The following is a 17862-nucleotide window of genomic DNA, read 5'->3' on the forward strand; positions in this document are numbered from 1 at the left end:
TGTATCTGGAATACCAAAAACCATTGACAATGTCGCACTTGGGAGGCTGATTAAGAAGCTGGAACACCAAGCAGGAATAAAAGGGAAACTCCAATGGATAGAGGATTATCTGAAAAAAGACAAGAACAAAGAAAGCATGTCAGAGGAGCCTTCTCAAAATTGGATGTCACCAGAGGATTGCCACAGGGTTGTATTCTGATATCATTACTTTTCTTAGTCTAAGCAAATAATTTGCCTAAGGGCAAATAAGCAAAGGTCATGAGGGAAGTCAAAAGTGAGGAGGATTGCATTAACTTACAAGAGCACCTAAACAGACTCCAAAGTTGGTCTGATACATGGTTGATGAAATTCAACCCATGCAAATGTCAAGTAATAAGGGTTGGACAAAAATGTCAAGTAATAAGGGTTGGACAATGTGAAAGGAGTCAATATGATTACTTAGTACGTAATAAGCTCCAAGATTGAGAGTGTATGAAGGACTTGGGGGTTAACATCTTCCCAAAGCTGTTGCCAGAGTACCACACTTGGAGAATAGTTAAGCATATAAGCTGCCTAAGAAGGCAGTGATAGAAGTGATATGAAGGCATATGATAGAGTTGATAGAGAATATATGGTGTGGAAGGCAAGTTGTTAGAAGCAGTGAAAAGTTCTTATCGAGGATGTAAGGCATGTGTACAAGTAGGAAGAGAGGAAAGTGATTGGTTCTCAGTGAATGTAGGTTTGCGGCAGGGGTGTGTGATGTCTCCATGGTTGTTTAATTTGTTTATGGATGGGGTTGTTTGGGAGGTAAATGCAAGAGTTTTGGAAAGAGGGGCAAGTATGAAGTCAGTTGGGGATGAGAGAGCTTGGGAAGTGAGTCAGTTGTTGTTCGCTGATGATACAGCGCTGGTGGCTGATTCATGTGAGAAACTGCAGAAGTTGGTGACTGAGTTTGGTACAGTGTGTGAAAGAAGAAAGTTAAGAGTAAATGTGAATAAGAGCAAGGTTATTAGGTACAGTAGGGTTGAGGGTCAAGTCAATTGGGAGGTAAGTTTGAATGGAGAAAAACTGGAGGAAGTAAAGTGTTTTAGATATCTGGGAGTGGATCTGGCAGCGGATGGAACCATGGAAGCGGAAGTGAATCATAGGGTGGGGGAGGGGGCGAAAATCCTGGGAGCCTTGAAGAATGTGTGGAAGTCGAGAACATTATCTCCAAAAGCAAAAATGGGTATGTTTGAAGGAATAGTGGTTCCAACAATGTTGTATGGTTGTGAGGCATGGCCTATGGATAGAGTAGTGCGCAGGAGGGTGGATGTGCTGGAAATGAGATGTTTGAGGACAAAATGTGGTGTGAGGTAGTTTGATTGAGTCAGTAATGTAAGGGTAAAAGAGATGTGTGGAAATAAGAAGAGCGTGGTTGCGAGAGCAGAAGAGGGTGTTTTGAAATGGTTTGGGCACATGGAGAGAATGAGTGAGGAAAGATTGACCAAGAGGATATATGTGTCGGAGGTGGAGGGAACGAGGAGAAGTGGGAGACCAAATTGGAGGTGGAAAGATGGAGTGAAAAAGATTTTGAGTGATCGGGGCCTGAACATGCAGGAGGGGGAAAGACGGGCAAGGAATAGAGTGAAGTGGATCATGTGGTATAACGGGGTCGACGTGCTGTCAATGGATTGAATCAGGGCATGTGAAGCGTATGGGGTAAACCATGGAAAGTTGTGTGGGGCCTGGATGTGGAAAGGGAGCTGTGGTTTCGGGTATTATTGCATGACAGCTAGAGACTGAGTGTGAACGAATGGGGCCTTTGTTGTCTTTTCCTAGCGCTACCTTGAACACATGAGGGGGAGGGGGATGTTATTCCATGTGTGGCGGGGTGGCGATGGGAATGAATAAAGGCAGACAAAGTGAATTGTGTGCATGTGTATATATGTATATGTCTGTGTGTGTATATATCAGTGTACATTGAGATGTATGGGTATGTATATTTGCATGTGGGGACGTTTATGTATATACATGTGTATGGGGGTGGGTTGGGCCATTTCTTCCGTCTGTTTCCTTGCGCTACCTCACAAACGCGGGAGACAGCGACAAAGCAAAATAATAATAATAATATAATAATAAGCTGTATGTGAGAAATGTATGTGAGAAATACTTAGAAAAGCAAATGGATTTGTATGTAGCATTTATGGATCTGGAGAAGGCATATGATAGAGTTGACAGAGATGCTCTGTGGAAGGTATTAAGAATATATGGTGTGGGAGGCAAGTTGTTAGAAGCAGTGAAAAGTTTTTATCGAGGATGTAAGGCATGTGTACGTGTAGGAAGAGAGGAAACTGATTGGTTCTCAGTGAATGCAGGTTTGCGGCAGGGGTGTGTGATGTCTCCATGGTTGTTTAATTTGTTTATGGATGGGGTTGTTAGGGAGGTGAATGCAAGAGTTTTGGAAAGAGGGGCAAGTTTGAAGTCTGTTGGGGATGAGAGAGCTTGGTAAGTGAGTCAGTTGTTGTTCGCTGATGATACAGCGCTGGTGGCTGATTCATGTGAGAAACTGCAGAAGTTGGTGACTGAGTTTGGTAAAGTGTGTGAAAGAAGAAAGTTAAGAGTAAATGTGAATAAGAGCATGGTTATTAGGTACAGTAGGGTTGAGGGTCAATTCAATTGGGAGGCGAGTTTGAATGGAGAAAAACTGGAGGAAGTGAAGTGTTTTAGATATCTGGGAGTGGATCTGGCAGCGGATGGAACCATGGAAGCGGAAGTGGATCATAGGGTGGGGGAGGGGGCGAAAATTCTGGGAGCCTTGAAGAATGTGTGGAAGTCGAGAACATTATCTCGGAAAGCAAAAATGGGTATGTTTGAAGGAATAGTGGTTCCAACAATGTTGTATGGTTGCGAGGCGTGGACTATGGATAGAGTTGTGCGCAGGAGGATGGATGTGCTGGAAATGAGATGTTTGAGGACAATGTGTGGTGTGAAGTGGTTTGATCGAGTAAGTAACGTAAGGGTAAGAGAGATGTGTGGAAATAAAAAGAGCGTGGTTGAGAGAGCAGAAGAGGGTGTTTTGAAATGGTTTGGTCACATGGAGAGAATGAGTGAGGAAAGATTGACCAAGAGGATATATGTGTCGGAGGTGGAGGGAATGAGGAGAAGAGGGAGACCAAATTGGAGGTGGAAAGATGGAGTGAAAAAGATTTTGTGTGATCGGGGCCTGAACATGCAGGAGGGTGAAAGGAGGGCAAAGAATAGAGTGAATTGGATCGATGTGGTATACCGGGGTTGACGTGCTGTCAGTGGATTGAATCAAGGCATGTGTATGGGGGTGGGTTGGGCCATTTCTTTCGTCTGTTTCCTTGCGCTACCTCGCAAACGCGGGAGACAGCGACAAAAAAAAAAAAAAAAAAAAAAAAAAAAAAAAAAAAAAAAAAAGCTGCCTTTGGAAAAATATCAGAATAGCTTTCATGTATGTGATAAGGAAATATTTAGAAAGCTGTTCATTTCCTATATAAGACCAAAACTAAAATATGCTTCCCAAGTTTGGTCACCACAAAAAGAAGCACAAAGAGGTAATAGAGAAGGTCCAGATAAGGGTAACAAAGATGGTACAAAAAAGATTACATGCTTTAAATCTGTGAAATTATTGAAAGAGAAGAGAGAGGCATTTGGACGATTTTTGCAGGGAAAAAATGCAATTGAGTGGGAGATGTATAAAAGAAAGAGACAGGAGGTCAAGAGAAAGGTGCAAGAGGTGAAAAAGAGGGCAAATGAGAGTTGGGGTGAGAGAGTATCATTAAATTTTAGGGAGAATAAAAAGATGTTCTGGAAGGAGGTAAATAAAGTGCGTAAGACAAGGGAGCATATGGGAACTTCAGTGAAGGGCGCTAATAGGGAGGTGATAACAAGTAGTGGAGATGTGAGAAGGAGATGGAGTGAGTATTGTGAAGGTTTGTTGAATGTGTTTGATGATAGAGTGGCAGATATAGGGTGTTTTGGTCGAGGTGGTGTGCAAAGTGAGAGGGTTAGGGAAAATGATTTGGTAAACAGAGAAGAGGTAGTAAAAGCTTTGCGGAAGATGAAAGCCGGCAAGGCAGCAGGTCTGGATGGTATTCCAGTGGAATCTATTAAAAAAGGGGGTGACTGTATTGTTGACTGGTTGGTAAGGTTATTTAATGTATGTATGACTCATGGTGAGGTGCCTGAGGATTGGCGGAATGCGTGCATAGTGCCATTGTACAAAGGCAAAGGGGATAAGAGTGAGTGCTCAAATTACAGAGGTATAAGTTTGTTGAGTATTCCTGGTAAATTATATGGGAGGGTATTGATTGAGAGGGTGAAGGCATGTACAGAGCATCAGATTGGGGAAGAGCAGTGTGGTTTCAGAAGTGGTAGAGGATGTGTGGATCAGGTGTTTGCTTTGAAGAATGTATGTGAGAAATACTTAGATAAGCAAAGGGATTTGTATGTAGCATTTATGGATTGGAGAAGGCATATGATAGAGTTGATAGAGATACTCTGTGGAAGGTATTAAGAATATATGGTGTGGGAGGCAAGTTGTTAGAAGCAGTGAAAAGTTTTATCAAGGATGTAAGGCACATGTACGTGTAGGAAGAGAGGAAAGTGATTGGTTCTCAGTGAATGTAGGTTTGCAGCAGGGCTGTTTCCTTGTGCTACCTCGCAAACGCGGGAGACAGCGACAAAGCAAAATAAATAAAAAATAAATAAATCTGCCTATACTTGAAAAGAGAAGAGGGGTGACCAAATCACAGCCTTTAAATTTCTAAAACAAATCAATGACATAAACAGTACAAAGTTCTTTGAAATATGTATGGATAAAGCAACCAGAGGAAGAAAAATATGAAATAAAGCAAGAAAATCATAAAAAATCTAACAAAGTACTTTTAAAGTATAAAAATGGAGAAAAAATGGAATGGAATGGAATTTCTAAGGACCAGGTTAATGCAAGCAGCACTCATAAATTTAAGGTGTACGACAGATGAAAATGTTCAAGAGATGAGGCCCCACAAGTGTAAAGTTCCCTCCCCTTACAGTGCAAATAGGTAATTACATTTCTCATCCTTAAAGTTCAAGATTCAATACCCTAATGCCTCCCTTACACGAATTCTTCCATCCTCCTTTCTCCCTCCACACAGGTATTGTAGATCCTCTTAGTCTGCCTTTCTTTGTACATCCTCTCCATACGTCCACACTATTTCAGGACGTGCGGTAAGCTCTTTCAAACAGACAGCACATATCATCATATCATTCCCTCACTGTGTCACTCCTTACATGATCAGCCTTTCTCACACTAAATATCATTCTCAGATATCTAACTTCTCTTTCCTTACACTCCTGAATACATCCAGGGCCTTAGACCCATCCTATGACTCACTTCAACACCCATGAGTCTATCTGCTGCTACATCCACTCCTAAGTACCTGCAGCGTCCATCTCCTCTTCCTTATCTGTATATACTTACATCAATATCACCAGTAATTGCTAACATTCTTTTCTTCAGGTCAAACAGGCTCATGGTTTCCCTATTCTCATTGTTCTCCTCCTCTTCCTCTTCTTCTTCTTCTTCCTCCTCCTCATCATCATCATCATCACTATCACTTGAATTCAATGCCATGTCCGTATCTTCTTCAGTTTCTATGGCCAGCCTCTCTTCATCTTCCACTTCCTCCTCTTCAGCATTCATGTCTTCCTCCTCACTATCCAATCTCTCTTCCTGATTTCCTATGTCAATCAGTTTATTTGATTTTGCAGGATCGAAGACATCTAGGATGAGAGTTAGAGCTGTGGGTGTCACCAAAGGGGACATTAACCTGTTGGAGAAAAATTTTCCATTCTATTAATCTATCAATGAAATAATAACTGTAGGCAGATATGAAGAAGACTAAATGAGTTATCTACAACTCATAATCAAAGAGCCCTATTCCATCTATACACTATAGATGCTCAATGTTCAAACAATACATGCCCAGACCCACTTAATGTTCACAGAAAAATATTGCACTTTTCTAAACTAAAATACTTATGCTATTCATTTCCATGACTTAAAGTACTGAGTTTTTGAGGATTATAAAAAATTACAAAGTTGTGGAGATGGGTGAAAGAACTACTTTGTGGTGGTACACTTCTGCAAGACTATACATAAAAAGTTGGTTATTCTTTCTAAAACTGGTGGACTGTTGGAATCTTGAAAACGCCTACATGAGATCTTACAACCTTGCGGGTAAATGTGGCGTTAGATCCACATATTAAATAGTACTTGGCAGGCAAAATGAAATTATCTTCATATTCTTTGATGACAAAGACAGAGGTCTCTATACCTGTTGAACACTACTATGTTCTAAATTCTCAAGAACTGACACTTGTCAATTTAAGCATACCTTCTCCTGACTCTGAACAAGTCTTTCGCATGGACTGAATCTTTCACAGTTTATCTTTAAACAACCAAACATCCATATGCACTGTGTGATGTCTCCATGGTTGTTTAATTTGTTTATGGATGGGGTTGTTAGGGAGGTAAATGCAAGAGTTTTGGAAAGAGGGGCAAGTATGAAGTCTGTTGGGGATGAGAGAGCTTGGGAAGTGAGTCAGTTGTTGTTCGCTGATGATACAGCGCTGGTGGCGGATTCATGTGAGAAACTGCAGAAGCTGGTGACGGAGTTTGGTAAAGTGTGTGGAAGAAGAAAGTTAAGAGTAAATGTCAATAAGAGCAAGGTTATTAGGTACAGTAGGGTTGAGGGTCAAGTCAATTGGGAGGTGAGTTTGAATGGAGAAAAACTGGAGGAAGTAAAGTGTTTTAGATATCTGGGAGTGGATCTGGCAGCGGATGGAACCATGGAAGCGGAAGTGGATCATAGGGTGGGGGAGGGGGCGAAAATTTTGGGAGCCTTGAAAAATGTGTGGAAGTCGAGAACATTATCCCGGAAAGCAAAAATGGGTATGTTTGAAGGAATAGTAGTTCCAACAATGTTGTATGGTTGCGAGGCGTGGGCTATGGATAGAGTTGTGCGCAGGAGGATGGATGTGCTGGAAATGAGATGTTTGAGGACAATGTGTGGTGTGAGGTGGTGTGATCGAGTAAGTAACGTAAGGGTAAGAGAGATGTGTGGAAATAAAAAGAGCGTGGTTGAGAGAGCAGAAGAGGGTGTTTTGAAATGGTTTGGGCACATGGAGAGAATGAGTGAGGAAAGATTGACCAAGAGGATATATGTGTCGGAGGTGGAGGGAACGAGGAGAAGAGGGAGACCAAATTGGAGGTGGAAAGATGGAGTGAAAAGGATTTTGTGTGATCGGGGCCTGAACATGCAGGAGGGTGAAAGGAGGGCAAGGAATAGAGTGAATTGGAGCGATGTGGTATACAGGGGTTGACGTGCTGTCAGTGGATTGAATCAAGGCATGTGAAGCGTCTGGGGTAAACCATGGAAGGCTGTGTAGGTATGTATATTTGCGTGTGTGGACGTGTGTATGTACATGTGTATGGGGGGGGTTGGGCCATTTCCTTCGTCTGTTTCCTTGCGCTACCTCGCAAACGCGGGAGACAGCGACAAAGTATAAAAAAAAAAAAAAAAAAAAAAATTTCTACTTTCAATTAATCAGTTTTTACTTTACATATCTTCTATTATACTTATATATCTTTCACAGTGAAAGAGAAGAGAGAGGCATTTGGACGATTTTTGCAGGGAAAAAATGCAATTGAGTGGGAGACGTATAAAAGAAAGAGACAGGAGGTCAAGAGAAAGGTGCAAGAGGTGAAAAAAAGGGCAAATGAGAGTTGGGGTGAGAGAGTATCATTAAATTTTAGGGAGAATAAAAAGATGTTCTGGAAGGAGGTAAATAAAGTGCGTAAGACAAGGGAGCAAATGGGAACTTCAGTGAAGGGTGCTAATGGGGAGGTGATAACAAGTAGTGGTGATGTGAGAAGGAGATGGAGTGAGTATTTTGAAGGTTTGTTGAATGTGTTTGATGATAGAGTGGCAGATATAGGGTGTTTTGGTCGAGGTGGTGTGCAAAGTGAGAGGGTTAGGGAAAATGATTTGGTAAACAGAGAAGAGGTAGTAAAAGCTTTGCGGAAGATGAAAGCCGGCAAGGCAGCAGGTTTGGATGGTATTGCAGTGGAATTTATTAAAAAAGGGGGTGACTGTATTGTTGACTGGTTGGTAAGGTTATTTAATGTATGTATGACTCATGGTGAGGTGCCTGAGGATTGGCAGAATGCGTGCATAGTGCCATTGTACAAAGGCAAAGGGGATAAGAGTGAGTGCTCAAATTACAGAGGTATAAGTTTGTTGAGTATTCCTGGTAAATTATATGGGAGGGTATTGATTGAGAGGGTGAAGGCATGTACAGAGCATCAGATTGGGGAAGAGCAGTGTGGTTTCAGAAGTGGTAGAGGATGTGTGGATCAGGTGTTTGCTTTGAAGAATGTATGTGAGAAATACTTAGAAAAGCAAATGGATTTGTATGTAGCATTTATGGATCTGGAGAAGGCATATGATAGAGTTGATAGAGATGCTCTGTGGAAGGTATTAAGAATATATGGTGTGGGAGGCAAGTTGTTAGAAGCAGTGAAAAGTTTTTATCGAGGATGTAAGGCATGTGTACGTGTAGGAAGGGAGGAAAGTGATTGGTTCTCAGTGAATGTAGGTTTGCAGCAGGGGTGTGTGATGTCTCCATGGTTGTTTAATTTGTTTATGGATGGGGTTGTTAGGGAGGTGAATGCAAGAGTTTTGGAAAGAGGGGCAAGTATGAAGTCTGTTGGGGATGAGAGAGCTTGGGAAGTGAGTCAGTTGTTGTTCGCTGATGATACAGTGCTGGTGGCTGATTCATGTGAGAAACTGCAGAAGCTGGAGACTGAGTTTGGTAAAGTGTGTGAAAGAAGAAAGTTAAGAGTAAATGTGAATAAGAGCAAGGTTATTAGGTACAGTAGGGTTGAGGGTCAAGTCAATTGGGAGGTGAGTTTGAATGGAGAAAAACTGGAGGAAGTGAAGTGTTTTAGATATCTGGGAGTGGATCTGGCAGCGGATGGAACCATGGAAGCGGAAGTGGATCATAGGGTGGGGGAGGGGGCGAAAATTCTGGGAGCCTTGAAGAATGTGTGGAAGTCGAGAACATTATCTCGGAAAGCAAAAATGGGTATGTTTGAAGGAATAGTGGTTCCAACAATGTTGTATGGTTGCGAGGCGTGGACTATGGATAGAGTTGTGCGCAGGAGGATGGATGTGCTGGAAATGAGATGTTTGAGGACAATGTGTGGTGTGAGGTGGTTTGATCGAGTAAGTAACGTAAGGGTAAGAGAGATGTGTGGAAATAAAAAGAGCGTGGTTGAGAGAGCAGAAGAGGGTGTTTTGAAATGGTTTGGGCACATGGAGAGAATGAGTGAGGAAAGATTGACCAAGAGGATATATGTGTCGGAGGTGGAGGGAACGAGGAGAAGAGGGAGACCAAATTGGAGGTGGAAAGATTGAATGAAAAAGATTTTGTGTGATCGGGGCCTGAACATGCAGGAGGGTGAAAGGAGGGCAAGGAATAGAGTGAATTGGAGCGATATGGTATACCAGGGTTGACGTGCTGTCAGTGGATTGAATCAAGGCATGTGAAGCGTCTGGGGTAAACCATGGAAAGCTGTGTAGGTAGGTATATTTGCATGTGTGGACGTATGTATATGTGTATGGGGGTGGGTTGGGCAATTTCTTTCGTCTGTTTCCTTGCGCTACCTCGCAAACGCGGGAGACAGCGAGAAAAAAAAAAAAAAAAAAAAAAAAAAAAAAAAAAAAATCTTTCACAGCATGTTCCTGTTTCTTCATACCTCGGTGACTTCCTTGCATCTGCAGGGTAGCACCAAGAATGAACAAATAATAGTCTCTGTTTCACATCCAATCCCTACCCATCATGCATAATGTACCAAAACCTAAGCCTGCCATTCAATGTCGAGCCTCACAGATGATTACAACATTTCCCCTAAATATTCCATATGCCTTGGTTCAACTTAGTGATGTCACCCCTCTAATACCACTTCACCCCAATTCTTTGTACGTAATGCATGCCTCTTGGCCTCCTGAATACTCATGTCCATATATCCTGCAGCTCCCTTTACTATATCCTTCCACATCCTTCTTAGTCTCCTCCCACCTCACTTCCTCCACTTCCAATCACTACAGTAGATCCCCTTTGATGTTCCCTCTTCATAATTCTTTCCCTGTGGCCACACTATTTCAACACACCCTAGATGGTCCCCCTCAATAGCACTTAAAGACTACAGTCACTATCCCACATTCCCCATACAGTCACTTATTACACAATAACTAGCTTTATATCATATATCAATTGTTGACATTTGATAACTAGTACATCCACCCACTTCCTATCCTTTGCATTTAAGCCTAACACTTGCATCCACGCAAAACTGTCGGAATTACCAATCTTCAGACATTCATTTCTGCCCATCTGGACACTCACCTTTCCTGCTGCACACTCCTTAATACATCCTGGAACCAAATCACATCATCCACATTGAGTCTCTTTTTGGTCCCTATGGTTCCATACACAGCAAAGTCCACTTCAAGGCAAGGACTAGGAAAGAGGGATGAGGGGCAGAACACCAGACCCCATGCCCTACGGGGTTTTAAGTTCAAGAAAATACTTTTCACACACTACGCATGATGCTATCTATCTATATCTCTGACACCCATTCCCTCTGGGAAACCCAATTAAGGAAGAAGCCACAGCAAAAGTCTCCACATATTCTTGTCCTTACATATCTCCCTTGCACACAATATTCCACATTCTGCCACCATTTCTCTACCTCCAGTGCTCTTCCACTCTATGATGCTGTACCATGAATCTAATGACAAAGTTATTCCAATAAGCACTTCATATATCCACATAATTGCATTTTCTATACTGACTTGGTTCAAGTATGCCTTGAACACAAGTTTTTATAACAAATCAAGACAATACCCTTCATAGAAGATCTACAAAATGTTTGAAGCAAGGATTCTTTACTCACCGAAAGACTACTTGTGCCATACATCTGAACAGACCTCTCTCATGAGTCAAAAGGGTGAGTAACAGTTCTGTAACTACCTCCACCCAATGTAGTTCCTCTTCATTTTCCTTCGCTTCCGGGGTTTTCTTCTTTTTCTTCATCTTCACCTCTTTATAACATGAAGTAAGTTCATCTATAATGTCCTTTGCTCCACTAGAATTAATAAAAAGGTGGAGAGCCATTTGGCAATATAAAATCTGAAAAGAAGAAATAAGTTTTGTCATATCCTCCAGAGATAAACTCTGGATAAGATTCTTTTCGGTTAGTATAACATATCACTCTATTTGTGTCTCTGAAAGACAATAAACACATGCTAAAGATAATATACCAAAAGATGTCAATGTTAGCTGATCTCAAACTCTGCTCTGCTGGGTCCTACCATGCTGATCTTAGGATGCTAATCCAGATCATAAAATACTGAATAATGGAACACCATACCTACCAATCGAATCTTATGTTATCTATGACCTGTTCATTCCATCATCGTAAATCTATCACACTTGAATTTCTAACATATAATCTTAGCCAACAAACCTGTAATAATCCTTCACAGTTCCACATCTCAAAACAATCAGGACCCCTTCACAGTTCCACATCTCAAAACAATCAGGACCATCTTTAATGTCATATTTCACAACATTCACTCCCTTCCAATCAAATATCTCTACCACTATAGGGTTTTCACTTAAAAATCAGTACAATATATGTAATTCACCAGAGGTTAGCATAAGCCTGAACTGCTCACCTGGCTTTAATTCTGCTAAAAAAGTCTGTTACAATATTAGTTTGCATAATTAGGAAAATAGTCAAAACAGCAAAAATTACAGAAAAAATGTAGTACATAACAAAATGAATTCAAGTAACTAAAGCTCACATTTGAGTGAAGTGCATCTTAAAATACAGAAGTTCTGACTATTTCAAGAAAAGTCTACTTCTAGTATATGGTACTGTCATCCTGGATGGTGGATGAGATCCAGACACAATACTGAAAAGGGTCAACCCATATATATATGAACAGTACTCTATAAATGGCTGAATATGGCTCCTATACATATGAACATATACAAGAACCCCCAGCTTTTGGAAATCAGACTTTGTGATGCTAATTATGCTTGGTTTCCAAAATAGAATAAAAGATGTGGTTATGTCAAGCATTATTTATGCTATTGAAGGGTTGAACTGTGTTTTCAAACTGAAGAGGCGAAAAAAGCAATTCACACCGATAGGAGAAACACAAAAAACACTGCAATGCTGCTTCATTGTAAAGCCATCAATAACACTACCAATACTCAGGTGGTAATACCTTACTAATTAGTGATTGCCTACCTACTACCAATGGATTATTCTACGTAACAGCAGTTACCTTTAGGTGACAGGTGGAGTCACCACACACAATTCTGAAAAGGAATCACCTAACACTCACCCTAGCTAAGTTTGGTTCAGATTCCCTTAGTAGTTTTGCAGAAGACTGAAATATGAAAAGTTAATGGACAGAAGATGGAAAGTGACAGACAGCACAGTTTTTTCTTTTTATCATACTTTGTCACTGTCTCCTGCGTCAGCGAGGTTAGTTGTTGTTTGCTGATGATACAGGTCTGGTAGCTGATTCGAGTAGGAAAGTGCAGAGGTTGGTGACTGAGCTTGGTAGTGTGAGAAAAGAAAGCTGAGAGTAAATGTAAATAAGAGCTGGGTTATTAGGTTCAGTAGGGTTGAGGGACAAGTCAATTGGGAGGTATGTTTGAATGGAGAAAATCTAGGGGAAATGAAGTGTTTCAGATATCTGGGAGTGGATTTAGCAGCGGATGGAACCATGGAAGCAGAAGTGAGTCACAGGGTGGGGGAGGGGGCAAAGGTTCTGGAAGTGTTGAAGAATGTGTGGAAGGTGAGAACGTTACCTCCGAGAGCGAGAATGGGTATGTTTGAAGGAATAGTGGTTCCTACAATGTTATATGGTTGTGAGGCATTGGCTATAGAGAGGGTTGTGCGGAGGAGGGTGGATGCGTTGAAAATGAAATGTTTGAGGACAATATGTAGTGTGAGGTGGTTTGATCAAGTAAGTAATGAAAGGGTAAGAGAGATGTGTAGTCATAAAAAGTGTGGTTGAGAGAGCAGAAGGTGTTTTGAAATGGTTTGGTCACATGGAGAGAATGAGTGAGGAAAGATTGACAAAGAGGATACATGTGTCTGAGGTGAAGGGAATGAGGAGAAGTGGGAGACCAAATTGGAGGTGGAAGGATGGAGTGAAAAAGATTTTGAGCAATCAGGGCTTGAAGATACAGGAGGGTGAAAGGCGTGCAAGGAATAGAGTGAACTGGAACGATGTGGTATACTGGGATCTACTTGCTGTCAATGGATTGAACCAGGGTATATAAAGCATCTGGAGTAAACCATGGAAAGTTTTGTGGGGCCTGGATGTGGAAAGGGAGCTGTGGTTTCAGTGCATTACACCTGAAAGGTAGAGATTGAGTGTGAACAAATGTCGCCTTTTTTGTTTTGCTTTTCCCTAGCGTTATCTCACCAGGGTGTGCGTGTGTGTGCGTGTGTGTGTGTGTGTGTGTGTACAATTTCATGTGTACCGGGGTGGCAATGGGAATAGATAAAGGCAGCAAGCAAGAATATGTACATATGTATATATGTTTATGTCTGTGTATGTTTCTTTCTTTCTTTTAAACTATCCGCCATTTCCCGCATTAGCGAGGTAGCATTAAGAACAGAGGACTGGGCCTTTGTGGAATATCCTCACCTGGCCCCCCCTCTGTTCCTTCTTTTGGAAAATAAAAAAAAAAGAAAAAAAAACGAGAGGGGAGGATTTCCAGCCTCCCACTCCCTCCCCTTTTAGTCGCCTTCTACAACACACAGGGAATACGTGGGAAGTATTCTTCATCCCCTATCCCCAGGGATAAAATAAATATATATATATATATATATATATATATATATATATATATATATATATATATATATATATATATATATATATTTTTATTTTTTTTATTATACTTTGTCGCTGTCTCCCGCGTTTGCGAGGTAGCGCAAGGAAACAGACAAAAGAAATGGCCCAACCCCCCCATACACATGTATATACATACGTCCACACACGCAAATATACATACCTACACAGCTTTCCATGGTTTACCCCAGACGCTTCACATGCCCTGCTTCAATCCACTGACAGCACGTCAACCCCGGTATACCACACCGCTCCAATTCACTCTATTCCTTGCCCTCCTTTCACCCTCCTGCATGTTCAGGCCCCGATCACACAAAATCTTTTTCACTCCATCTTTCCACCTCCAATTTGGTCTCCCTCTTCTCCTCGTTCCCTCCACCTCCGACACATATATCCTCTTGGTCAATCTTTCCTCACTCATCCTCTCCATGTGCCCAAACCACTTCAAAACACCCTCTTCTGCTCTCTCAACCACGCTCTTTTTATTTCCACACATCTCTCTTACCCTTACGTTACTCACTCGATCAAACCACCTCACACCACACATTGTCCTCAAACATCTCATTTCCAGCACATCCATCCTCCTGCGCACAACTCTATCCATAGTCCACGCCTCGCAACCATACAACATTGTTGGAACCACTATTCCTTCAAACATACCCATTTTTGCTTTCCGAGATAATGTTCTCGACTTCCACACATTCTTCAAGGCCCCCAGGATTTTCGCCCCCTCCCCCACCCTATGATCCACTTCCGCTTCCATGGTTCCATCCGCTGCCAGATCCACTCCCAGATATCTAAAACACTTCACTTCCTCCAGTTTTTCTCCATTTAAACTCACCTCCCAATTGACTTGACCCTCAACCCTACTGTACCTAATAACCTTGCTCTTATTCACATTTACTCTTAACTTTCTTCTTCCACACACTTTTCCAAACTCAGTCACCAGCTTCTGCAGTTTCTCACATGAATCAGCCACCAGCGCTGTATCATCAGCGAACAACAACTGACTCACTTCCCAAGCTCTCTCATCCCCAACAGACTTCATACTTGCCCCTCTTTCCAAAACTCTTGCATTTACCTCCCTAACAACCCCATCCATAAACAAATTAAACAACCATGGAGACATCACACACCCCTGCCGCAAACCTACATTCACTGAGAACCAATCACTTTCCTCTCTTCCTACACGTACACATGCCTTACATCCTCAATAAAAACTTTTCACTGCTTCTAACAACTTTCCTCCCACACCATATATTCTTAATACCTTCCACAGAGCATCTCTATCAACTCTATCATATGCCTTCTCCAGATCCATAAATGCTACATACAAATCCATTTGCTTTTCTAAGTATTTCTCACATACATTCTTCAAAGCAAACACCTGATCCACACATCCTCTACCATTTCTGAAACCACACTGCTCTTCTCCAATCTGATGCTCTGTACATGCCTTCACCCTCTCAATCAATACCCTCCCATATAATTTACCAGGAATACTCAACAAACTTATACCTCTGTAACTTGAGCACTCACTCTTATCCCCTTTGCCTTTGTACAATGGCACTATGCACGCATTCCGCCAATCCTCAGGCACCTCACCATGAGTCATACATACATTAAATAACCTTACCAACCAGTCAACAATACAGTCACCCCCTTTTTTAATAAATTCCACTGCAATACCATCCAAACCCGCTGCCTTGCCGGCTTTCATCTTCCGCAAAGCTTTCACTACCTCTTCTCTGTTTACCAAATCATTTTCCCTAACCCTCTCACTTTGCACACCACCTCGACCAAAACACCCTATATCTGCCACTCTATCATCAAACACATTCAACAAACCTTCAAAATACTCACTCCATCTCCTTCTCACATCACCAATACTTGTTATCACCTCCCCACTTGCGCCCTTCACCGAAGTTCCCATTTGCTCCCTTGTCTTACGCACCTTATTTACCTCCTTCCAGAACATCTTTCTATTCTCCCTAAAATTTAATGATACTCTCTCACCCCAACTCTCATTTGCCCTTTTTTTCACCTCTTGCACCTTTCTCTTGACCTCCTGTCTCTTTCTTTTATACATCTCCCACTCAATTGCATTTTTTCCCTGCAAAAATCGTCCAAATGCCTCTCTCTTCTCTTTCACTAATACTCTTACTTCTTCATCCCACCACTCAGCAGCTGAATGAGTGTGTTAGTGGTTTTGATGCACGAGACCGGGTTATAGTGATGGGTGATTTGAATGCAAAGGTGAGTAATGTGGCAGTTGAGGGAATAATTGGTATACATGGGGTGTTCAGTGTTGTAAATGGAAATGGTGAAGAGCTTGTAGATTTATGTGCTGAAAAAGGACTGATGATTGGGAATACCTGGTTTAAAAAGCGAGATATACATAAGTATACTTATGTAAGTAGGAGAGATGGCCAGAGAGCGTTATTGGATTACGTGTTAATTGACAGACGTGCGAAAGAGAGACTTTTGGATGTTAATGTGCTGAGAGGTGCAACTGGAGGGATGTCTGATCATTATCTTGTGGAGGCTAAGGTGAAGATTTGTATGGGTTTTCAGAAAAGAAGAGTGAATGTTGGGGTGAAGAGGGTGGTGAGAGTAAGTGAGCTTGAGAAGGAGACCTGTGTGAGGAAGTACCAGGAGAGACTGAGTACAGAATGGAAAAAGGTGAGAACAATGGAAGTAAGGGGAGTGGGGGAGGAATGGGATGTATTTAGGGAATCAGTGATGGATTGCACAAAAGATGCTTGTGGCATGAGAAGAGTGGGAGGTGGGTTGATTAGATATATATATATATATATATATATATATATATATATATATATATATATATATATATATATATATATGTGGAAGTCGAGAACATTATCTCGGAAAGCAAAAATGGGTATGTTTGAGGGAATAGTGGTTCCAACAATGTTGTATGGTTGCGAGGCATGGGCTATGGATAGAGATGTGCGCAGGAGGATGGATGTGCTGGAAATGAGATGTTTGAGGACAATGTGTGGTGTGAGGTGGTTTGATCGAGTAAGTAACGTAAGGGTAAGAGAGATGTGTGGAAATAAAAAGAGCGTGGTTGAGAGAGCAGAAGAGGGTGTTTTGAAATGGTTTGGGCACATGGAGAGAATGAGTGAGGAGAGATTGACCAAGAGGATATATGTGTCGGAGGTGGAGGGAACGAGGAGAAGAGGGAGACCAAATTGGAGGTGGAAAGATGGAGTGAAAAAGATTTTGTGTGATCGGGGCCTGAACATGCAGGAGGGTGAAAGGAGGGCAAGAAATAGAGTGAATTGGAGTCATGTGGTATACAGGGGTTGACGTGCTGTCAGTGGATTGAAGCAAGGCATGTGAAGCGTCCGGGGTAAACCATGGAAAGCTGTGTAGGTATGTATATTTGCGTGTGTGGACGTGTGTATGTACATGTGTATGGGGGGGGGTTGGGCCATTTCTTTCGTCTGTTTCCTTGCGCTACCTCGCAAACGCGGGAGACAGCGACAAAGTAAAAAAAAAAAAAAAAAAAAAAAAAATATATATATATATATATTTTTTTTTTTTTTTTTGCTCCATCGCCGTCTCCTGCACCTGCAAGTCAGCTCAAGGAAACAGACAAAAGAAATGGCCCAACCCACCCCCATACACATGTATATACATACGTCCACACACGCAAATATACATACCTACACAGCTCTCCATGGTTCACCCCAGACGCCCCACATGCCCCGACCCAACCCACCGACAGCACGTCAACCCCGGCACACCACATCGATCCAACTCACTCCATTCCCCGCCCTCCCCTCACCCTCCCGCACGTTCAGGCCCCGACCACACAAAATCCCCCTCACTCCACCTTCCCACCCCCAACCCTCCT

The 17862-nt window shown here is 42.0% G+C and overlaps 1 protein-coding gene across 1 annotated transcript in view; it reads right to left on the reverse strand.

The window, feature by feature from the left end:
- The window catches only part of Mybbp1A (MYB binding protein 1a), a 181373-nt gene that overhangs the window by 99577 nt on the left and 63934 nt on the right, over window positions 1-17862 (reverse strand). Inside the window, exons 10-11 of the mRNA XM_071675197.1 lie at window positions 10991-11226; window positions 5450-5798 (exon numbers count right to left, since the gene is read on the reverse strand). Of these exons, the coding sequence (XP_071531298.1) occupies window positions 5450-5798; window positions 10991-11226 (585 nt within the window). The remainder of the gene's footprint in view (window positions 1-5449; window positions 5799-10990; window positions 11227-17862) is intronic.

This window comes from Panulirus ornatus, chromosome 20 (genome assembly GCF_036320965.1).
Source record: "Panulirus ornatus isolate Po-2019 chromosome 20, ASM3632096v1, whole genome shotgun sequence".
Taxonomy (NCBI): domain Eukaryota; kingdom Metazoa; phylum Arthropoda; class Malacostraca; order Decapoda; family Palinuridae; genus Panulirus; species Panulirus ornatus.